We start from the raw sequence: 16,794 nt of genomic DNA on the forward strand, positions 1-16,794 counted from the left end.
AGGTGCTGCGGTGGACAGCACAGTGTCTGAGCCGGAGCAGCAGGCTCACCCCACTTCGACACCGGCCCACACCCTGCGACTGCTGCATCTGTCTGGACAGGGAACACTAGTGCAGGAAAGCCTGTCCCAGTAAGTCACAAGAGTTCTCTCATATTGAGTTATCCTGTCCGCTATCCATCCTGTTGAACCTTGTTAACCGATCGTGAATCATTAACTGACAAGCAAGCGACGAGTCATCGTTGATGTAGCAGCAGCGTCCAGCAGAGAGCCACAAACTCGGCATTCAAAAGAAGCTTAGAACACAGCTTGTCAAACATTTTTCTGTAACTTTTTCATTTTTTTATTTTTGTTTTAATTACAGTTTTTAAATAGGTCAAAACTCTTATTGTTGGTCAAGGGTTAAACGGTTAATCCTAAACATCCTTACTGTCCTCACACAAGTGAAAGCTAGCTAATGACCTAATATTCTGTTGTCTTTGCACCTTTTTTCCAGGAGCTCTGTTGACTATGTTGCCCCCACCCAAGACAACTTCACCCACACCCCTTTAATTGTTCCCAATTCACCAACTGGACCAGAGAATGAACACGGTGAATGATTTAACCTACTTTTATGGCTGACTTTGAATTGAAAGTCAGCTGGTAAGTGGAGCTAAAATGAGTTTGCTTTGTCAGGTGCTGATGAAGCGATGGATACTTCACTGCCCCCAGAAGACCGAGCCGGAGAAAAGGAAGAGCCAATGGAAACGGAGGCAGACTCCAAGCCACACCCGTCCGCCTCAACTCCTCTATCCCAGAATTCCCCTGGATTTGTGTTGGAGCGAGCTCTCGCTATACCCTCCCAGCCAGAGTTCTCTCATGTGTGTACATTTTTTATTTGAATCAATTAGCATTCATTTGTTTTAGGGCTGCAGCTCATGGTACCTCACTGCGTTTTAAATGAATGAAAAGATGAATTAGTTAGTTGTTGAGTGAAATGTCAGAAGATAAAGAATATCGACCCTCACAATTCACCAGAAAATTCCGTTATTTTACCTCGCAGTATGTTTTTTAAATCATTGATTAGTGTTTTTTGAGCCTATATTCCACCCCTGCAATGTGCCATACGCATTATGAAATAAGCTCAGTGTTTGGCAGTTTTGTTTGAAAAATGATTGTTCTTGATTTACTATCTGTCAATTGACTGATTGCCTAAGCGACTAATTGTTTTCGAACAGATTAGTTTATTTTTGACTCGCATCCTGGTTTGCCATTTGGATGCAGCGATTTGTTTACTAATCGATCAACAGAAAATTGTCAACAATTTTGCTTATTGATGAGTATTTTATCAAGTGAAGAGTGCTTAACTTTCTCTTAAGATATGGGAAATGTTCCTGATTTTAGTGTAAGTTGCCATATCTTTGGATTTTTCTAATATTTTTAAGGCTAGAGATTAAACAATTTCTTAAATGTTTAGTAAGAATCAGCATTTGAATCAATAATGAAAATAATTTGTTGTTTCTGCCCTAGTTCATGATATTCCATGCGTGTGTTTTTCTGTTTTCTCAGGATGTGTTTGTCCCAACGCAGAGCCAAGAGGCACCACAACAGTCAGATAAGAAGATGACATCATTGCCTCGCGAGACACAGTCTCAACAGCTGGAGTCAGCTGCTTTCACTTTGCCTTTGCAGCTCTCTATGAACACACAGAGCAGTAGCCCAGCCCAGAAGGAACTCATTGAGGAGGACAGCCAGGCCACTCAGATCGAGGAACTGGAGGAGCCGCCCGCTGTCGACACCAGCGACTCCGTGGTTTCACACCAGAGGAGCGAGAGCAACGGCGTCTCTTCAGAGTCACAAACCGCCACCAGTTCTAAAGCTTCCGCCTTTGCTAAATCACCAAAGCATCGCAGTGAATGTGCCACGAAGGAGCCGTCCAATCTGTCGCAGCAGTCTGACGTGCACAAAAAGACCTCTTGGAATGTGCAAGATGTGAATGTAAAAGACCGTAAGAGTGACAACAAAGAGGCGTGCTCTGCTGACGCAGTGTCCTGCTCTCAACCAAAGTTTGATCCCTCCGATCTGACTGTTAACAGCTGTGTCCAGGAGACCCCCCCAGACACTACACCATGCAGTTTGTCCTCGCAGTCTATGATCTCTATCACATCTGTTGTGGATGTGGTGAAGGGTTCTGTAGACTTGAGGAAGGAAGGAGGAACTGCAAAGAGTCCTTCCGTAAAATCGTTTTCACAAAAGTGTGGAACGGGTGGCAACAGTCAAACTGTCAAAGACGTGATGGATGAGCCTGTGCAGGGCGAGGTCGAAGAGGAGGTAGTGATGGAGGAGGGGGAGAGCGCATTTGGAGGCGGGGCCTCAGGAATGGCTCTGGCCCTCTCGCAGAGCCAGCTGTTGTCTCCTGAGCCCGTGGAGCGGGAGAGCGGCGACAGAGGAGAGGACAGTGTCATCGTCGTTACAGACAGCGAGGGAGACTCCCAGGTTCTTCAGAAAGACGTGTCATCACAATCAAAAACCAACAGTTCCCAGCCAATCGGAGGCAACGTGTCCATCTCCACTAACGGCCACGAGTCCCAGGCGCAGGCGAAAAAGGTGCACCCGGCTCCTGATAGGTTCTCCCAGACTGAGAGGGTGGGGCCTGAACCAGAGGGTCTCAAAGACAAGAGCCTGAGTGATAGCTCGGGAGGTAAGATGGGCACAGATATACTGTACTGTATGTCACAGTCAGCAAAGTGTGACATCCACTACTTAGTTAAAAGCAGCGTTTTTAAAACCTGGATTTGGGACGATTAAAGAGGTTGAGAAAAAACATTAACATACAAACATTGTAGCAGATTAGCCCAAACACTTTATTTGGAGGTCAAACATAAAGTCTTGGGCTGCAACTGAAAAAATTATTTTCATTGTTAATCGGTTGATTATTTTCTTGATTCAGTAATATTATATTTTAATTAAGTTGTAGCTTCTGGTATAGAAAATGCGTTGGCAATACACTCCCCCAGATACTACTTATTACATAAATTCAACAAGGATTTTTTTAGCAGATTTTTAGTCTGCATAGATACATTTGAGTTAAGAGTTAATGGCTGTGTTAGAGTCACAGCATCTCTCTTCGAGACCAATCTTGCTTTCACTGGAGCCATGCTCTGAAGTAGATCTAATGTTAATCCAATGTTGCTTTTCTATTACAGAAATTTCCTTCCACTTCACACTTCCTAAAGAAGGGGAGCTGATTGGTCCTGCTGTCGGGGCCACGCCCCCTCTAATCAGCCAGCTGAAGCAGACGTTGAGACACAGCACTCCCATCGGTGGGTTCTTGTGCCGGACAAACTGGACAACATGTCCACTGAATGTCAAGTGGCATAACATGATCTAATGTTAAGCTTCTTTAATGCTTTTCTTTTTCTCCAGAGATCAGTTCCTTTTCTGAAAAGTCAGGCGTGGTGGGGGATGTCTCCGCAGACGGGGCAATGGCAGCCAGTGACATTGTGTCAGGGGAAAGCGGGGATGACACGACGGAAAAGGGAGACGGGAAGCTGAGTTTGAGGATGAAGCTGGTGACCCCCGTCGAAGAGGGCAGCTCGGAGCGGTTCAGCCTGCAGAGTAAGAGCTGTCAGCGGGCTGTTCCTCCCTCACACTTTCATGCTCAACCCTGGGCGTGTGTATCTTTTGGGAGTGATTAGATCAGTCAAAATTGGCCCAAAAATGGCAATTAAAGATAATTAAAAAAAAAACTGTTTTGTTCTATACAAATATTCTTTGCACATTATGTCCATAAGAGGGCAAACCAATACAACAGGAGACATAAGGGGCGGCTGTGGCTCAGTGGTAGAGCGGTTGCCTGCCAATTGGAAGGTTAGCGGTTCGATCCCCGCCCCTGCAGTCATTGTTGAAGTGTCCTTGCCCCCGGTGCATCAGAGTGAGAGTGTGTGTGAGTGTTTATCTGATGAGCAGGTGGCACCTTGTATGGCAGCCCCGGCCACAGTGTATGAATGGTTGTGAATGGTGAATGTTTCCTGTAGACGTAAAAGCGCTTTGAGTAGTCGTTAAGACTGGAAAAGCGCTATATAAATACTGCACATTTACATAACTACGTGTTGTATGTTTATTTATTAAAAATGTTTTTTCAATTATCTACATACCGGCACATTACATATTAAAGTAATAAAACAATGTTCTATATATCTTTGTTTAAACACTGAAGACCTCTCTACGTCCTTCTCTCTGGAGAGGGCAGGAAGCAGGACACAGTGTGCATTACACCGTGTCACAGAGCCAGTCTGTTATTTGGTCATAAACAACGGAGTCTCTTGCCGTCCCTTGAATTTGTCTGACGATTTCGGCGGCAGCCCTTCCCAACAGAATCAAATAGTCTGTCCAGTTACGCTGCTTTGAGACACAGCTTCTTGTAACTTTGAGATTTCCGTTGCCGTCTAAGTGGAGTCCTCTTCTTCCCCCTCGTTGTTTGTTTACCTTCGGTAGCGCCAGCCTGTGTAACAGGACTTCATCAACATGCCAACTGGCTCGCTGTGAGTTCTGGAGACAAGTAGACAATCATCTGGGCTCCATCAGTCAGCGAGCTAAGTAGCAGTGGCCCAGGCCCCGGCAAGCATGCGAGGCAGTTTGTTTTTTAACAATATTGAAATGTACATTTAGATAAACGAATGTCTGTTAAATATTAAATGATTTAAATACATAAATATTTATCTATAAGTTTGTATTTAGGATATTAATTGCCAGCCGTGTGTTGAATGCACTCATCGCCCCCTCATTTATAAATGTCTAATTTCTATCCCCCAGAGCCAGCACTATCAGAAGAGGATGAATCTGTTGTCAAGGTTACCACTGTTGCCAAGGCTGTTACCAGGTAACCTGGCACTCTCTCTTTATGCACATTAACTGAATTCTTTCATAAGTGTGTTACTTCCTTCCACTCAGTCCCTTGGGAATGAAAAGCAGCTGAAGGACGTTCTTCAGCCTCTTTCTTCACACACAGTGGCACCGATGTATTGAGATATTTATACATGTCTCTTGTAAGCTGTTTGAGCAGTCAGACTTACGGCTAGTTTAAGGTCCAACTGATGAAAAGTACACCTATTCGAGTGGCTCTGTTTTTCATTCATAGATCTATTTGAGCCCAAGTGATGTACCAGCATGGCCATCTTTAGCTTATCACAAATATCTCAGTTAGTTAGTTAGTATGTTGGCTCATGAGTGTCAGCTCAGAGGTACAGTATGTTTGAGGTAGAGATGTCCTGAGCCAGACATCTCTAGAAGAAGATAGTTTGAAATGGCATATTTTAATGAATCTATATGAGCTCAAAATCCTTCTTACTTTACTGAACTCTACTGTGTTTTGTCCTCTCAGCCTCCTTCACCACAGTGTGAATGTTAAACATTATTTAGGCGCACTGTTGAGTGACTGCGAGTTTAGACAGAGGCTGTCAAAACACACAGGCTTTCAAAAACCTCCAACAAAATTCAACAGCAAAGAGCAGCGTAGAAATCTTTCGGTAAGAGCTTCTCAGCCAGCGCTGTTTGTCACCGGTCAAATTGGGAAAATGTCACCGTGGGTAGGACACATAAGCTGAAGACGGTTTTGACTTCTCTTTGGTAGAGCACATCGGTTAGTTGCAGTATAGTCTCCCCTTGCCAGACCTTCCTCCATCCACTGCGGATAAGGGTCTGGCTTTAGACCCATACCACAATCGTCTTGGGTGGTGCTAAGCACAGAGCCCTGTTGCCACTCACGAAGGAACTTAGATGTTTAGGTTCAAGTTTACTTTTAGACGTGCAACAGACAACCCCGATTGGACAGATAGTCTAGCTAGCTGTATGGATTTACCCTGCAGAGATCTGAGGACCAGGTAACTATAGTCCCTAATAAATCACCACAGTTTAAAATTCCAAAGCGAGAAAGCAGAAAGTAACAGACATCCACCCGAAAAGAGTGACATCCGCCGTAATTTCCTGCAGCAACGGACCAATCCCAGGAGTGGGACATCGTGGATATAGACTAGCGGCGGTTTAATGCATTTCAGGGTTTATTTACCACCAGCAGCGCAGTTTACACTGCTAGATCAATATGTTATTCAACTGCTTTGCAAGACAATTTTGTGCTGGTTGTAAAAAAAAATAAATAAAAAAAAAATAGGAGTGTAACCCTGATGTTCCATGTCCCAGCAGCCCGTCAGTGTTCAGTCGTGTCAGACAGGTGCACAGACAGCAGGAGCCAAGGGAGGACAGCCAGGCTGGAGGCAACACCACACCGGTCAGGTAAGCACGCTCACTGTTACAGGCCAGGAGTGTATCTTTCAGTGTAATGTATTATTTGTAATATGATCTCATGGAGCCGGATGTGATTCTTTTACTGTGACGAGAAAAAAAACATGTAGAAAACTGGGTGAAAATGGGTAATGAATGGCCAAAACGCCAGTGGCTTTCATCCCAGCTCCTTTCCCAGTTTCTCATTTGAATCCTGCAAGTAGTTTTTAACACTACTGTATGGAGCCGAAATGTCAGACTTTGTCAGACGGTTTCCACACACGTTTTAGCCAAATGTTGTACCCAGATGTATATTTGTGTCTGTGTGTATATATACACCTGGTCCTATGAGACTGAGTGGAATATATAAGACACCAGGGGAAAAGCCTGCCATATGCTCACAACAGTGTTGACCCATTTTTATTAGCTTTGTGGTCTAGATTTGGTTTTTAAAGATTATTTTACGGGCAATTTAGGCCTTTATTTTGACAGGACAGCTGGAGACATGAAAAGGAATAGAGATGGGGAATGACATGCATTACATGTCATTTAGCTGACGCTTTTAATCCAAAGCGACAATTGCTATATATGTGAGAGGTCGCTCCGGTTTTGTGTCTTGCTCAGGGACACACAAGGTGATATTATGTCTTTTTCACAAAATTCATCACCTTATCACTTTATCATGTCACCACCACATAATTTAAAAGATGCTATAAGGAAGGTTCATTTCATGTGTGTGTATGTGTGTTGAGTTGCACGCGTGTGTGCGTGTGTGCGCGACCTACTTTCTGGAGGAGGTTATTTTTTGCATATTCTCTTGGGAAACGTGAGCGCTGAGGTGTAGTTTTATACTCCTGCTTTGATACAGTGTGATTGTTTTACTAAATGTCTTCTGCAGTTGATTTTTCTCTTGAAACCACTTGCAGTAAACAGTTAAGATAACTGTGCTGTTTGCACACCGATGTTAATAGGAGACTTACCAGACTAAAAGTCTACTAGCAACACAATTTATTTAGGTAGGTTTTGTTGATTATTTTACCATCAAGTGAGGAAAAAAAATTAAGGGTGATGACGACAACACCAGAGGAAAAGTCATAATGAAAAGGCTTTGATTTCTGACACATAGGATTGGGGATAGTTTTTTTTATTTCTTATACCAGTGCTAAAACGGTACTTTAAAGACGATGCCGTTGCCTAAACTGTGCCTAAACACATTTAAGAACTATTCGATTGTTGGGTTTGTGAAATAACATCACAAAGTACGGTCTAGACCTGCACTTTTATTAAAAGCACAATGAGATGGTGAGGATAATCAGGTTGGGATTTGGCACTGTGTAAATAAAATTGAATTGAATTGAATTATTTCTACAGCCATGTTGTCCCAGTGTTGGAATCCACTTCAGTGTAATACAGTCACACTTTACACCGTTTAGCTGTCAGCATTGTAACCGTGTTTAATCTAGTTACTAGCTAACGTTAGTGTGGTAATATTGAGCGCCACATTCAGCGATGCTTCTGTTGTCTCTAACGTCCATTTTAGAGAAACAAAGAGAAGCGCAGAAGGCATTTAAGTGGCACCGAAATGAGGCCGTATTTGCACCAGGTTTTAAAAACCCAACTCTACTAACAGATAGCTCCTCGTGTTGCGGTTCAAGCAGATTGTAATATTGACAATATTTTGTTGAATTTCGACCAGATGTCCCACAGAGTCACATTTGTATCTTTTTAACATCTTTGCAGAGAGGAGCTGTTTGCCTCGCCACAGAGTAGCTCCCAGGCGTCCTCGCTGGGATGCAACAGCCTCCCGAACAGCCAATCAGAGCCTTCACAACAGGAAGCGTTGGCAGCACCGCAGGAGAGCCTTAAGGATCCTCCCGGCCCTACCGAGCAGTCTGGGGATAAGCAAGGACCCCCTCAAGCTCCAGAGCCACCCACCCCGAACAGGACCGATGGCAGTCAGAGGGCTCTTCAGCAGACCATCGCCTCTAGTCCGTCCAACAAGGTTAGTCAGTTACTGCGCACATCTGGAGCTCGCCACAGCACAAAGGATTAGCTATGCTAATGTAGAGCATGGATTTGAATATATTGTAGTCATGTTCTTACTAAAAATGGTGATTATGGTATGTTTCTGTATTATGTGACATGGTTGTTGTGGTGTTGATCACTCTGCCCTGTGTCTCAGCTCCGTCAGCGGACAGTCTCCCAGCAGACCAGCTTCGATACACCGGGGCTCCGCTCCCCAGCTGGCAGGGTGGGGACATCCAGCTGTTTAGCTGTTTTTTAATTCTGCTTATGTCTGTGAATATTTTCCCGTTGACTCTCTTGAATTTTGCCTTAAAGGGTGAACCAGAGTCTCCGTCCTTTAGAAGAACCGCAGCCCCCGCCCACCGCAGACACGTGCGCACCATCCAGGAAGTACGAACCACCGTCACACGGGTCATCACAGACGTGTATTATGAGGACGGCAAAGAGGTGGAACGCAAAGTCACCGAGGTAGCCGACAGATTTCCCTTGTCTCTGGTCTTTGACAGGAAGAGTTATCAAAATGTCTTTAGCTGTAAGGTGAACTTTCATACACCCAGTTGTCGTTTCATTAGGTCCACCAAGCTGAAACTAACTCCTGAAACTACTCGGTATAATGCTAAACAATTCAACAGCACCACAAACTACATCCTCCTCAATCTCCATATATACACATTTTAAGTGGTTATGGCATTTTTTGTTAAATGGATTGATGATCTACGGTAATATGCAACTTCATTAGCAAGTTAGAAATTACATATTTCATATCTTTTTGAATTGAAAATGTGTGACTTCTTTATATTAAAGAGTGCACATTATACTTCTTCGACTTTTCTAAGATTATATATACTGTTTTATAATAATGTTAAACAATACCAAAGTATTAACTAATGAGGTTTAGACGTGAGCCTTGCAGACAGCTTGGGTTAGCTGTGCCCAGCTGTGAATGCTCGGATCTCATTGGGTCTCAGTGGGGTCTTGCAATTCCCTGTATTGTTGTACCTCAATGAAACGGACTTCCCTACATGGTCATGCTGCTCCAAGTTCTGAGCATTCCCTTTCTGAGGTCTTCTGGATGATGACCAATCACAACAGGTTGGGCTTGGCGGGGGGGGGAGGGAACCTAAACCGAGCTTTCAGAGGAGCTGCAGAAAGTGCACAGATGACGGGAAGAGTTTCCCGCTGATCTACCTGGTTTATGTCTGTAGGAGTCCTGAAACAAAAACTAAGACCAGAAAAGTAATATAAAAGTTGCTCTTTGAATGTTACCAGGAGACGGAGGAGCCAGTGGTGGACTGCCAGGTGTTGGACGGCGACATCTCCCCGTGCCGCACAGGCAGCAGCTCTTTGACCTCTGGTGACTTGGCTGACATCAGCTCTCTGTCGTCCAAGGCCTCCAGCCTGCAGCACAGCTCCGGAGGAACCAGCAGCAGCGGCTTCACCAGGCCGGATTTCATCATGCCGCCCAGTCGAGGGGCCGTATCCTTCAGGTAACCGCCTCCCGCTCCACACTGCCAATCAAAATGCTCACGATGTCTCTTCAGTCCGGTCAATAAGGTCTCTCTGCTTTGTCTGTCTGTACTAGTTGCATGCTGATCCTTGTGTCACTGCTTCACCTTCTTTGGCTTTCAAATAGGGCTGCACCATATAGGGAAAATATGCAATAACGTTGCTGAATTTTGCGATAACAATAAAATATTAAATAAACTGATAGTGAAATGTGCTCAGTTCTGCATTTCTGCTGTTTTCAGTTTTCTACTAAAGTACACAAATGCTTGTTGAATTTAAAACAAACAACGTTCTGTCACTGAACCGATTGAACATTGAATTTAATATAATAGGCAGCACTAAAAACAGTGACCGTTACATTTTTAAAGCACAGTTTTCTACTGAAAGTGTCTTTCGTGATATGGAGAAAATGATATATGGTGCAGCTCTACTTTCTAACAGCCTAACTTCCTAGTGATTTACTGATCCCTGCCTGGTTCAGGTACAAGTTGCTCGCAGACATGAATCTGGGGGACACTGAACGCCCCTTGTTCATCGGGGAGCTTTGGATTTTGAAAGTAGCCCCAGATCAATGCCTGTGCATCTTGACCGGATCCATTGGTCTCCTCTGTGTGTCTGCAGTCCCAGGAGGGGAGGCGGGCAGCAACAGAGGGGTCACAGGGGTCAAAGGGCAGGGTCAGTGGTCACAATGCACAGAGGTGACAGCACCCTGGGGTCCCGGGCCTTCGTCCCGCTGATCCCCAGAGGAAGGGCTAGAAGGGGCCGGCCCCCATCCCGGTCCTCCATGTCAAGGTGAGTCCTTGCTGAGGCCCGGCCTACACCCAAAGAAACCACGGGCGAGGCAGAGATACCAGGCACACTGCTGGAAGCTTACACTATCTATATTAACACTTTACTTTTCATCTTTTCACTAATCTGCTAATATTCTAACTCAGCGCTACAACTAATGATTCATTTAATAAATGATGTTCTTGTTTTTTTCTTGTAAGCTAGTTCCCTGAGGACAAGGTGACAACTTCAGATGACTTGAACATTCAGTTTACAATAACACGTGTCAAAATCCTTTTGGACTTGACCAAATTGTTAGTTATCAAATTTGTTAATATTCTCTCACTCCACCAATTTACAAATCGTTTCCAAACCAATGTCAGTAAATATTCTGATTTCATAAAACTTTTTTTTTTCCAAATGTGCTATTAATCAATTGACAGTGTACTTACTGAACATCTGCATAATGTGCAGTTTATAGTTTTATGATCAAATAAACCTTCCCAAACTAACCAGAACTGAGTTAGCATCAAATATCACTTGAGTACTTCACATCACCTGGCTGCAGATACTTCAGTTTAAGGCAAAGCAGAGACAAGCTGCTGTATGCACATGGTTGAGCTTGAATGCTTACATCATTCAATGCTTTGTTGTCAGCAAATCAGAAAGGAATATCACAAAATACTATTATCTTAACATGGTAGAAAAAGAAGGAAACTTATTTATTTGCACATTGTTTGGTTAAATAATGTTTATTGAATGAATTGGACGACTGAACGTACAAACATTGAACTGACTATTATATCTAATGAGGTAAACCTGCTGAGGGGAGGCATTCCAGTTGAGATGCTATAGGTTGAGGGGAAAGGGAATTATTCAAACAGGAAGCCTTTAAATCAACGTCTGACGTTGCCTGCTGTCTGAACAAACGTGGTTTCTCTCTCTAAGGGGAGGGGGTGTTGGCTCGCAGCAGAGGCTCGGTGCTCACGGCCAGCCACAGTCCTCCTCAGAGGATGAGCTGTACACCCGCATGCTCCCCCCGCGCCTCCCCGTAAGCCCCACAGACGCCGAGCTGCCCAGCCACTCCGACTCCCTCAGGTCATCGCCGGAGGAGGCCAGCTCGGCCAGAAGCAGCTTCGTCGGCCTGCGGGTGGTAGCCAAGTGGTCGTCCAACGGCTGCTTCTACTCCGGCCGCATCATGAAGGACATCGGGGAGGGGAGATTCCGCCTGCGGTTTGATGACGGCTACGAGTGCGAGGTGGCGGGGAAGGATATCCTGCTGTGTGATCCCATCCCCCTGGAGACGGAGGTCACCGCTCTGCTGGAGGACGAGTACTTCAGCATAGGTGAGGGAGCAATGTAGTAAGGAAATTAACTTCCGCCTTTTTTTTTCAGGGATTTTAAATCATTGGTTGAGCCAAAAACAGACTTTCCCATCAAGTTATTCTATGTTTTAATGGATCCTTAATTGCACTTCCAGGAAATATTACTATATATAGTACTATATCAAGATGTGTACCATCAACTTTATCTCTGTGTGGGATTTTAGGGTAGCAAGATGACTCCACTGCCTAATCAATGGTGGGGGGCGTCAAGTGGACGCATTGACAGTTTTGTTGTCATTACTTAGAATTCCTCATGGGGGGGTAAATAAACTATGGACTATAGCTTTAAAGGGATAGATTGGAGCTTTTGACCTGCGGAAAAGAGAAAATAAAAAGTATGCGTACCCAGCCTCTCGAAATGCCTCTGTCCCCAGCACATTTCAGACCAAAGTGACAGCCATGCAGGTTTCATACAGTCATTCATTTTAATGAAGACGCTAGTATTTGTTCTGGTAATATTCAGTGTGTGTGTGTGTGTGTGTGTGTGTTTAGGTGTTGTTAGGGGCCATAAAACAGAGGGGCAGGAGCTGTTCTACAGTGTGGAGAAGGATGGACAGACGCAGTGGTACAACAGGACCGCCATCATCCTGTCTCTGGAGCAGGGAAACAAGCTGAGAGAGCAGCACAGCCTCGGGCCCTACGAGCCCTCCACTACCCTGAGCAAAGCCTCCGACATCAGCCTCGGTAAGACCACCGCAGCTGGACGCACACAGATCCCCATTTTCAGTTTGATGTGTGTTTAGAATGTCAGAGAGGAACTCTTTCACTGTGTTTTTATAAATCACATATTCAGAAACCCGTTGTTTCCAAATGCTTTTTTTTAAATTAATTTCACGTAGATAACCTGGTGGAGGGGAAGAGGAGGCGCAGAGGAGGCCCCGAGGGTCAGAACACTCCCAACCGCAGCTCCTCCAGCAGCCCCCGAACCCCCGGCCCCTCTGGCAAGAGGAAGCTGATGGCCTCCGAGGACAACAGGACGCCGGCCAAGAGAGGCCGCAGGGGCTCTGGGGTCAAAGCCGGTATGGAGACCCGCTAACCAAAACCATGACCTCAACAGTGGTAGAGGACTGGGGTTGTTGGGTTTCATAGTTAGCAGTTTTTTTATTATAAGGATTTTTTTCAGTTTTTTTCTCATCTTTATTTATCGTTCAGATTTTTAACCTGACTCCATACTTCAAAGTTAAGTTTTTACATAATTCTATCCATCAACAAAGCCATAAACCAGTTTTAGATTTTAAACATAATGTATTGTTCTCGTTAATGGTTTTAATGAGTCTGCAGTGGCTGTATCACTTTGCAAGTCTTAATAGCACTTTTTAAACGTTTTTTTCTTAAAAGAAATATTTTTAACTTTTTAACATTGTGTAAATGTGACTTTTTAAATCTTGTTTAGGCAGTAGATTAAATGATCACTGTCAGATCTCAGATGTTCTTCTTGTGTGATATGAAGTCAGTAATGTGTGATTTCTGTACTGAGCATAGCTAAGACATTTAGGAAAGTCTGCGTCCATGCTCTGCCGCTGTGTGCTGGCTGCTGCTGAGGCTGACTGGTAATTAATAACGCGCACCAGTATTACCATGGTGATGGTCCACGGGTGGAGGGAAGATCAAATGTGTGTTTCTGTAAAGTCACGGTTTTAGAGAATCACTTTAATACAGACGGTGAATATATCCGATGCTCCAGAGGTCGGTTCAGCTAAATCCCAGAAAACAAATCTTCTCACTTACCTCTAGCTCACTGCAGATAGTGATTGTAGTATTTATTGATTTTTAGTGACACTTTTTTTTCACTTTGGATCATCCAAAGAACAGAGTCAGCAGCTTTAATGGGAGCTATTTCAGAATTGACAGATCTCAAATTTAACAAACTGCAGGGAGATATCACTAGTGGTAAGAGGGAAAATATGTTTTTGTAATTCTGTTTTTAATAGTTCCAACTTTCATAGAATCTGAATCCGTCCCTTTGCTGTTTTCTACTTTAACACGTGTGTGTGTGTGTTTCTGCCTCCAGCTCAGCGGGCCGGGCTGTGTAACACCTCTGGCAGCGGCACAGACCTCCCCGCTCAGTCGTGTGACGTGGGGGATACTCACGGCCCGCTGCCCCAGAACACGACTCTCTTCATGGGCTTCGCCTTCATGCTGACGACCTCGTCTGAGATCGACCGGCTGACCAACAAGCACAGCAGCGATGACGAGGAAGGTCAGGCAGACAATGCATAGGCCTCTAACAATTATTAAATACTGTCAATTATTTAACGTAATGCCGGTTTCATTGTTTAACAGCAACTGCAGGCTGCATCCTGGGCTTCAAAAAAAAAATCCTGCTGATTAAATAACCTAAATAAGGCTGTGTGATTGTGTTAAAACATTATCTGGATCTTATGACAGTGATATAATCAAAATATGTATACTGTGATTCATTCAAAAAAGTATTTTGACTGAGACAATATTTTATTTCTTTCTGAGGATTACAGATTTATTCATGCACACCAACAGCAGCATGCTGAATCAGCTGAAATTTCTCTTCCTGTTATAACTAAAGCAACCATAACTATTGTTACAGATTATGTGCAGACAGGTCCATATAACAAAGCATACACAGAGTCCCAGCTGCAGGCAGGTGGAGGCTTTGTCCTGCCAGACTTCAATGAAGAACAAGTAAGTTCTCTGAAACGACTATAAAACTGATGAGTGCCATAATTATGTAATAATGGCCTCAAACATTTTCCAATTAAAGTCTGCTTTCAGTCTGCATTTCAGAGCTATGAGGCAAGTATGGGACACAATGTGATACATCTTTGTTATTTTCTGCTTATGTTTTTGGACTTTATATTTTTTTAGTCATTTCTCCAGTTATATTATTATTCCCATTTTGATTTTCAAAGTCATACAGTTCTCACTGCGTGGTGTTTTAAAGTCAGTTTGGAGAGGAATGTAGGAGTCTGGACACGCTAGCTAAGCTGTGTCCTGCTGTGGACAGGGGCAGCTGCTAAACGGATTTTAGACAGACAGTAGTTTGAGTGTATGCTATATTTAGAATATTTCACCCCTTAACCTTGCTGTCAGACAACGGGGAACCGAAGCCGTTATCTCTGCTCTCTTCAAAGCCACCAGACTCCTTTTCACACCAGGAGTGGCTGGTCTGCTGTGAATTTGGGGTTTTAGAAAAGGTTAGGAACTAATAAAACTGAGTGTGGACGCGGTAGAGCAGCAACTCCCGTGTTCTATAAGTGAAATGACAGTTTTTGTTAAAGGAGTTTGGTGGCTTTGAAGAGAGCAATATAACAGCTTCAGTTCCCCGTCATGAAGACGTCTCTGACAGTAAGGTGAAGGGGTGAAAATATGGATAAGTACCTCATAAAACCCGACTTCTAACTATCCTTTTAATGTTAACCATGGTGATAAATGTTACATAGAAGCACAGCTCAAGCTACAGTAAATGACACTGCTATCTCTTTCAGTGTAAGGCAGCTTACCAGAGCCTGCTCATTGCAGACCAGCACTGTCGTACGAGGAAGTACTTGCTGTGTTTGGCCAGCGGCGTGCCGTGTGTGTCGCACATCTGGGTGCGAGACTGCTGCAAAGAGAACAAGCTGCTCAACTACAGGAACTATTTATTGCCTGCCGGTGTAGGACCAGACGAGACCATAGTAGAATGGTAAGATAAGACTCCTCTTTATTATTTAGCTTTTCATTTTCTGGGTTTTACTGGATGGATTTGGGAGAGAGAGCATCGGTTTGTGTTAGCATTCAAGTCACAAAGCTAAGAAATTGTTTCCTGAAATAGGTGCTCAGGTAAAGCCACCTAGACGTTCTGTTTTAATAAATATATCTTTTCTCTTCAGGCATCCACGCTGCAGCCCGTTCAAAGCTCTGCGGGTCCTTCTGGTGTTTGAGAAGCCAGTGGAGCTTTGGGCACAGCTGATAACCTTGGGTGGAGGTTCTTCTATTCGACAGTTCCAGACAGACAAAGATGGCTTAGGTACAGACTCCCACCACAGGAGCCACAACATAACGTCCAAATTATATTACGTTTTCTGCTGGATTTTTTGTTATTGACATTTTCTTTTTTTCCTCCCCTCCATCTGCAGACATTCCAGCGGGCAAGTATGATGTTGTGGTGACAGACCGTGCCTGTCCGCCATTGGTAGAGAAAAACGTGACATCGCAGAAAGTCCCACTGGTGTCTCCTGAGTGGCTCATCCAGAGTGTTATCCGTGGGGAGCGCCTGGGTTTCCATAGCAAGCCTCAGTATCGCCACGACTACTCCTCCTCCACCGCCTCCTCATAACCTGGCTCCACATGTGCAAAATGCCTTCGACCATGTTAAATGTTCAGCATTAGTTCTGTTGCATGCCTTCTCTGTATATAATGTTACCCTGTCTGTTTTTATGGGATAATAAATTGTGACCCTGGTTTCATTTAAACGAGTTTAAGTTCATTTTCTCTACAGAAAAATGGTACAAGTGACAAGGTTTTCAATATTTACAGTTTATACAAGGATAATTAGAAGGGTTGGATCACCCAAAACAAATTACGTTTCCCACCTAATCTAGAGAGTGCTAGGTTTTGGGCTCTGGCTTCCGGCCCTATACAGTGGAAGAGAAATTAACTTTAACGTTCACAGCCTTGAAAAATGACATTTAAACATTCAACAGCAGCTCGTCTTGGCAGGACAAATGTCCTGATCTATGTTTTTAAGTAATTCTGTAGAAAGGTTTAAAGTCTTAATTAAAATAAATATTGAGGGGACCTACTTCAGTACTTTAAAGGAATAGTTCAACATTTTGAGAAATCTGCTTATTAACTTTCTTGCCAAGAGTTCAATTATAGCTTAGCATTAAGACTGGAAACA

At 43.9% G+C, this 16,794-nt stretch overlaps 1 protein-coding gene across 16 annotated transcripts in view; it reads left to right on the plus strand.

Annotated features, from left to right (window-relative positions):
* Positions 1-16,363, plus strand: part of tp53bp1 (tumor protein p53 binding protein, 1) — a 24,212-nt gene extending 7,849 nt beyond the window's left edge. For 11 of the 16 annotated variants that reach the window (XM_034899167.1, XM_034899810.1, XM_034900047.1 and 8 more), the window contains 21 exons: positions 3-129; positions 494-588; positions 673-857; positions 1,546-2,677; positions 3,183-3,299; positions 3,403-3,594; positions 4,792-4,858; positions 6,175-6,267; positions 7,996-8,257; positions 8,438-8,506; positions 8,596-8,748; positions 9,550-9,767; positions 10,408-10,578; positions 11,503-11,900; positions 12,432-12,623; positions 12,779-12,958; positions 13,951-14,139; positions 14,503-14,597; positions 15,401-15,597; positions 15,785-15,921; positions 16,031-16,363. In XM_034899167.1, the coding sequence (XP_034755058.1) occupies positions 3-129; positions 494-588; positions 673-857; positions 1,546-2,677; positions 3,183-3,299; positions 3,403-3,594; positions 4,792-4,858; positions 6,175-6,267; positions 7,996-8,257; positions 8,438-8,506; positions 8,596-8,748; positions 9,550-9,767; positions 10,408-10,578; positions 11,503-11,900; positions 12,432-12,623; positions 12,779-12,958; positions 13,951-14,139; positions 14,503-14,597; positions 15,401-15,597; positions 15,785-15,921; positions 16,031-16,230 (4,469 nt within the window). In that variant the 3' untranslated portion in view covers positions 16,231-16,363. The remainder of the gene's footprint in view (positions 1-2; positions 130-493; positions 589-672; positions 858-1,545; positions 2,678-3,182; positions 3,300-3,402; positions 3,595-4,791; positions 4,859-6,174; positions 6,268-7,995; positions 8,258-8,437; positions 8,507-8,595; positions 8,749-9,549; positions 9,768-10,407; positions 10,579-11,502; positions 11,901-12,431; positions 12,624-12,778; positions 12,959-13,950; positions 14,140-14,502; positions 14,598-15,400; positions 15,598-15,784; positions 15,922-16,030) is intronic. The other 5 variants (XM_034900297.1, XM_034899555.1, XM_034900382.1 and 2 more) reach the window with 4 other exon arrangements.
* The last annotated feature ends 431 nt before the right edge of the window (positions 16,364-16,794 follow it).

Source organism: Etheostoma cragini, chromosome 1, assembly GCF_013103735.1.
Source record: "Etheostoma cragini isolate CJK2018 chromosome 1, CSU_Ecrag_1.0, whole genome shotgun sequence".
Classification (NCBI taxonomy): domain Eukaryota; kingdom Metazoa; phylum Chordata; class Actinopteri; order Perciformes; family Percidae; genus Etheostoma; species Etheostoma cragini.